The 6905-nt window shown below is 48.0% G+C and overlaps 1 protein-coding gene across 1 annotated transcript; it reads right to left on the reverse strand.

Moving 5' to 3' along the window:
* Positions 1-4245: 4245 nt before the first annotated feature.
* On the reverse strand, positions 4246-5891 carry LOC147304592 (uncharacterized). The gene has a single exon (XM_086281180.1). It carries the CDS (start codon positions 5881-5883, stop codon positions 4246-4248), a length of 1638 nt encoding a protein of 545 aa, XP_086137306.1. The 5' UTR covers positions 5884-5891.
* Between the last annotated feature and the right edge of the window lie 1014 nt (positions 5892-6905).

Here is a 6905-nt window from a genome sequence, read left to right on the forward strand (position 1 = left end):
CTGGTAAAATACTTTTTGTTCATCCCCACAATTCCCCCTTACGACCTCTGGCACACCAGAGGTCGATACACAGGTTGTTGTTCACTCCTCAGTCCACTCGGCTACCTCCAGATCCATCATCGGCCTCATGGACATAGGGGCCACCGCCCCAGGGTCCACTGCCTTTACAATCACTTTCTCTACCAACCTTCGGGCACAAGGAATGAGACAACAACCACAGGTCACCAAAATACCCACCAATACAGATAGAGACAACATAATTGACAGAACAAGCCCCTTCCACTTTCCCTTTTTTACTCTTTTTATTTAAACCACCCCTTTTCAAACTCTCAATTTGTTACCACTCCTTTCTGTAGGCGCGGCGATCTCCTCCTAGGCTGCTCTTCTTTCTTCGGCCTTCCAGGTAGACTACTGGTCGGCCCGTTACACAGGTGAAGAGGTTTATTCTGCCTCTGTTCCTTGACACCTGCGTTCCTTGAAGACGAATTTTCCTCCACCAAGCTCTCGTGTGCGGGTGCACACTGCGACCAGTGGTACCAGGTGTCGCCTTTCCCTTTCAGCTGGACTGCTGTAGCCGTCCGGGCGGTCACCTCATACGGACCAGTCCAGCGGGGCTCCTTCCTCTTTCGCTTAATGACCTTCAGCCACACTGCCTTTGCGTCCGGGACCTCTCCGTTCCCCGTGGGTCTCTCACAAGTGACCTGTTTTGTAAAGCTGGACACAAGAGCCTTCAACTCATTAAAATATTCTGCATGAGACCTGTTGCTTGTCCTGGGCTGCTCCACCGGGACCACTGTCCAGGGTGCTGGAAACTGTCTCCCGGTCAGCAGCTCATAAGGGGTGAAACCTGTGGATTGGTTAACAGAACATCTTATGGTCATCAAAGCAATGGGCAGGGCTGCGACCCAATTTAGCCCTGTCTGCGCACAAATTTTAGCCAACTTGTTTTTCAAATTTAGGTTCATCCTCTCTACCTTTCCTTGAGATTGAGGATGATAGACCGTCCCGAACTTATGTTGCACTCCCAACATCCTCTCTACCTCTTGCAAATCTTTATTCTTGAAGTGAGTACCATTGTCTGATCTAATTCTCTTGGGAAACCCATGCCTTGGAATGTAATGATTGATTAAGCACTTAATCACACTTTTCGCATCTTCACATTTGGTCGCCCATGCTTCGGGCCATCCAGTCAGAACATCCACACACACCAACAAATACCTCACCCCACCTGGGCCTGTATCAATCATGTCGGTATAATCAATCACGACCTCTTCTCCTGGCCTTTCTGGCATGAGAAACTTACCAGCTTCAGGTTTTACTGCTGGCTTTGGGTTGTGTGCCCCACAAATTAGGCACGTTCTGGCCTTTTCCAGTATCATCCTTCTCAAATCAGGATGCCACCATCGGCACAAATTTCTCTCCATCTGTTTCACTCCCACGTGACCAAGCCCGTGAGCCTCATTCACCTTTTGTTCCGCCATTTTGGCCGTTAAAGCGGGACGCCCATCTGGCCCCCTCCACAAACCGCCATCTTGCCAGGCTCCTTTGTTTTCCCACACCCCCTTTTCCTCTGGGGATGTCTCCTCCTGAGCCTTTCTAACTTCTTCCATGCTGTTAGTGCTAACCTCCTCTTCTGGGGTTACCTGCACCAGTTGTCTCTCTCCTTTCTAGCCCGCTGCTTCCTTTGCGGCTTCCTCAGCTTTCTGATTTCCTCTTGCCACCATACTGTCTGCTTGTGAGTGGCCTTTGCATTTTATAATACTTACCTCGTCTGGGTCCTCCAGGGCCTTTTCCAGTTCCTCCATTTCCTTTTTGTGACAGATGGGTGCATTAGTGGCCGTCCTGAACCCGGCTCTCTTCCACTGAGCCAGTTCCACATGAGCTGCTCCAAACGCATATGCTGAATCAGTGTAGATGTTCACTCTCATGTTTTTAGCCAACCTCAGGGCTCGAGTTAGGGCTATCACTTCAGCTCTCTGGGCCGACTGTTGTCCCTCGATTTTTCCTGCTTCTTTCACCTGAAACTCAGTTCCTACTCTACAGACTACTGCATAGCCGGCTTTCAATCCTTCTTCATCTCTGTGGCAGCATCCATCTGTGAACCAATCCTCAGCTCCGTATATGGGCTCTGCCTTCAGGTCTTCCCTGATTTTTCCTTCAACCTGGGCTTTCTTAATACAGTCATGTGGTTCTCCTGACCCCATTAGGTCTGCCATATTTATTCCTTCATGTGTGAATATCAAATTTGGCGCCTCTAAAATTTTGCTCAACCTTTGTTGCGTCAGTGGAGTCATTGTGAATACCTGTGAGTTCACATAGGCCACTACACTGTGTGTAGTAAGCACTTTCAGTGGGTGTTCCCTCACTATATGTGCTGTTTTCTGAATTATCTTTGCTACTCCTGCTGCGTGTTGTGTGCATGTGGGATGCCTTGCTTCTGTTGAATTTAATCTTATGCTGACATACATAAGTACATCCCTACCTCCCCCTTTTTTCTGAAACAACACACCATTCGCAACTCCCTTTGTTTCTGAAACATCAAGATAAAATGCCTCATCATAGTTAGGTGTGGCCAGATCTGTGGCTCTTGACAAATCCTGTTTTAGTGAAATGAACGCTGTCTCTGTGTCCGGCGTCCAAGGCAATTCAGCCTTCAGATTTCGAACACCAACTTTCTTGATCAGGTCCCTTAAAGGGGCCGTTTTACCCGCATAGTTCGGAATGAACTGCCTGCTGTAACCTGTCAAGCCAAGAAAGGAAAGCAACTCCTTCACAGTTCTTGGTTTTGGATGTGTCAGAATTTGGTCTCTGTGTGTGTTCATTAACCCCACTGATCTGTGTGCGATCACCCGGCCCAGGAATGTTACCTCTGGCCGGACCAACTGCAGTTTTTCTTTGCTCACTTTGAAGCCACACTCCGCCAATCTGTTCAACACCACGAGCGATGCTGCCGTACAGGCCGCTGCTGACGGGGCTGCAATAAGAAGATCATCAACATACTGTATTAATTTACAGCCCCCTGGCAGTTGACATGGGGACAATGCCTCTTTCAACACCTGATTAAAAATTCCTGGTGAGAGTGCAAAGCCTTGTGGTAGGCGTGTGTACCTAAATTTGCGGCCTCTGTATGTGAATGAGAAAATGTCTCTGAGTGACTCGTGCAGTGGGAGACAAAAGAATGCATTCGCTAGGTCAATACATGTGAACCACTCTTGGTCTTCAGTTTTGTGCTTCTATTATGGTCTGTTAAATGGTATGTCAGACTTCAGCTGGAACAGGACAGGCGAACAGTTAGCTAGACCTACATCTGTGGGCCCTGCGGACCACAAAGTACCAGGCAATTTTGAGAGCTCAGCTACTGCATCAGGATGATCCATTCTTTCCCTGCCATGTATTCTGGAGATTTCTTTATGTTCTAAGATCACTGCATCGTTGGACAAACAAGTTATGCGATATATTTTACATTTTGGTGCATACCAGACATTTGGAATTTGGGTGCTTTGCCAGCATGCGTTGTCCAGCGCCCGCTTGACCATTGGTCCCAGATCTCTTGGCCCATGACCCTCGTGGACCGCCAATGTAATGTGAGGGGCTAAATCCTCTCCCACATTGTACCAAGGCAGTTGTTCATCAGTAAATTTCACAGCCGCGGCCACACCTTCTGGTCCAACATAAATGTTATGTGTTTGCACATTCCACGTCTGTCCCTCAAGATCAGACTGGAACTTTTCCCGATAGATATCGTTATCTTCCCTATCATAAAAGAGTGTAACGTGGAAAGGATCTCGCGGAGGGGAATAGACGGCCAGGCTCATTATCCAGGGTTTCCATAGCTGATAATGTCTCAGAATGCCTTCTTCCACTAGCCTCCCCCAGTAGATTTCGGCAGTGGGTTGTTCAGAGTTCTGGACTAGATATTGAGTCTTTGAAGGTGATCCCAGTTTCACAAGCAGGTCCCTGCCCATGAGATTTTCCAGGCACCTGTGAGGACACCACATATTGGTGCTTCAAAGTCTGTTTTCCCAGCTGTGTCAATGCTGGATTTGTCAATGGCAGTGTCATTGGAATCCCGGAAAAGCCTACCACATTAACTGTGTGACAGGAGAGTGTTGCACTGTCTGGTGTGTCTTTCAATGTTGAGTATGTTGCTCCAGTATCCACCAGGAAGGGCAATTCAGTGCCTTCCACGGTCATCGACAGCATGGGTTCTGCCGTTCCCACCCTGTTCGGTTTCTCCGGGCTCCGTCAGTATTGCTCCCCCTCCCAGCCCCAGTCGGCTACTGGGTACTGGGGGGCTGGTGCTGCATTCGGGTTTGGAGCTTGATGTGCTCCCCTGTAAGCAGCTCTTTGTCTTGGGCCTCCTCGTGCCTGGGATTGATAGCCTCGCCCCTGATAGTTCTGCGGCGGTTCAGGGCAATCTCGGGCCCAGTGTCCTTCTGCTCCACATCTCAGACACGCAGTCCAAGACACTCTGCCAGGATTCCCCGGATTCCGAGCCCTTTGTCCTCCCCTCACGGATCCACCACGCCCTCTCTGCGGTCCACCGGTCCCCCAATTCCCTACTGGTTGACGCTGCCTTGGTGCATTGGCGGGCCAACGGTCATCAGGGTAGAGACCCGGATCCTGATCTGGCCAGTCAGGCACAGGATCGGGCTGAGGCCTTGCCACCATTATTTTCCTTGCGCTCTCTTTATCCTCTTTCTTTCTGTCTCCTGCTTTGTTTTTTGCTTCTGCCAGCTGCAACTTGACCAGCCACGCCTGGGCTTCCTCCAACTCTTTCTTTTGTTTGTTTGCCAAATCCTGTTCCTGCTGAAGTCTGTGGGTCACATGTCTGTCCCACTGCACCGAGTCTGCAACGGCAAAATCTGGGTTCTTTTCCAAGTCAACTGCAACCTGATTGGGCAGCCCTGCCAGCACTGCCGAACGAAACCACGCTCTACTTTCACCCTCCTTCCCCGGATGTATTCCTGTTCCTAACAACCATTGTTCCTTTGCTTTAGCTAAACACTCTCTGGGTGTGTTTTTGGGATCCCAAATAATTTTTGGAATGGCTCCAGAGTTAGGAGTTGGGTCCTTCTCCCGGACTGCATCTGCTAAGTCATTCTGCACCTCATGATATTTCAGGTCATTTGCATATCTAGTTGTTTGAGCTATCTGCTCTACATCTGCTAACCCACCACCCAGCATACAACGTCCGGCCAAAGCGCGAAAATCGCCCAGCGCTAATTCTTCTCCTTCCCAATGTTCTCCCTTGGTTATTGGTGGAAGTTGTTTAACCAATGCTTCCAAATCTCTCACCTTATAGGCGCGATAAACTGGTTCGTTCTTTGGACCTGCTATTAGAGGCAGACTTAAACCAGGGTCAGGAGCTCCTTGTTCAAAACTCACTTTTCTACTCTTTGAGCTCTTAAATATGGGCCGTCTCTGTGCTTGGTCTCTCTTCACACTTCTTTTCCTCAAAATTAGGCTTGTACTTGGTTGAGGTTCAGCTCCTCCATCTTCGTCCTCCTTATCATCCTCTTCTTCTGATGACGTCGCACGGTCTTCATTCTCCTCTTCTGGCCCTCCCTGCATTACTCTCTGCTTTATAACCTCCAATGCCGTTAATGCCTCTATGGACGCACGTAGGGCCTCATGCATTTGTCCGTACACTTCTCCTTCAGTTTTTAACACCAAGCTCAGAGGTATTTTATCACCCAGCCCTTTCTGTTGGGATGTAATAAGTTTACTTACCTCAACCTCCATCGCTTGGCACTCTTTCTCTGCTGCTTTTAATGCTCCAGGTGAAGCCAAACGAATAGCTTTCTTAAGCTGTTCAAGCTGATCCTTCAGAGGTTTGCATCCCCTTTTCCCACTAGGTGTCGCACCCGAGCTGTCAGCCATTCTCTGAAACACAGACTTACCTCTTCCAATGGCGTTGGTCGACTCCACCTTCTTGGTCTAGGTCACCCAGACACGCTTAACTTTCAGTTTCAGTCTTCATCTCGCTGTTCTCGCAACCACTGGCTCCTCTTCCCCTGCTCGGTGATACACAAAGTTTAACCCAGCACTTTAGACGCTGCCCTCGCGTTCTCAAGCGTTGACACTCAATCAAAATTATTCGCCCTCAAAGTGTTAATATATGACACCAGCAACCCTTATGCGCAACGCGCTCACCTCCGTATATTTACCTCTCCAATAGTTCCTCGGATTAGTGTTTTTTCATTTATTTTAAACCCATTAACGGCACTGCGCGTCCCTTATATACTTTACAGCAACACACCCTCAAGGGTCCCTCAACTTGTCCCGTACTAATAAGTCTAAAACCAAGAAATCACCTTTATGACATTATGTCAAAGCTTTCTCCATGTTGCACAGCCTGCCACAGGTTTAACAAAAAAATCGCTGCCCGAGAAGGCTCCCACATATCAAGGTGGTCGTTTTCACAAACTTCCAGCAGACCCTCAAATAAACAAAAACAACGACCCAGGCAGGCTTCCAGTTCAGCCTCCTCAATTTCTATGCACACTGAAAACTCATGGGGAGATTCTTCTGTCTCCCCGTGTCCTACACAATTCACCTCCAAATGATCCCCTACAATTGAAATTTCAGTGTGGAATGACGCAGAGATTAACATTTCCTTATTTATTCACTATATGTAACCTGAATTTTCTCTCTCTTATCAAATAACCAAGGTTATCTTTACAATTTGTTATTGAACTACTAATTAAGTTGCTTTTTATTGTGTCAGTGATAAACTGCCCCTAAAAAGTCCACTTTATTGCGTGCTCATTGAGTTACTTCTATCAAAACTATTTAACAAGTTCAATTTACACATACTCATTAATTTGTCACGCTTATTAGTGGCTCATGGTTGCTTAAAGCCTATGTCTGACTTGACCACAGAGTTAGAGCATCATTCAATC

This window comes from Aulonocara sp. 'chitande type north' Nkhata Bay, linkage group LG22, assembly GCF_057382095.1.
Source record: "Aulonocara sp. 'chitande type north' Nkhata Bay isolate Kocher_YH1m ecotype deep benthic linkage group LG22, A_spYH_male_GT1.1, whole genome shotgun sequence".
Lineage (NCBI taxonomy): Eukaryota > Metazoa > Chordata > Actinopteri > Cichliformes > Cichlidae > Aulonocara > Aulonocara sp. 'chitande type north' Nkhata Bay.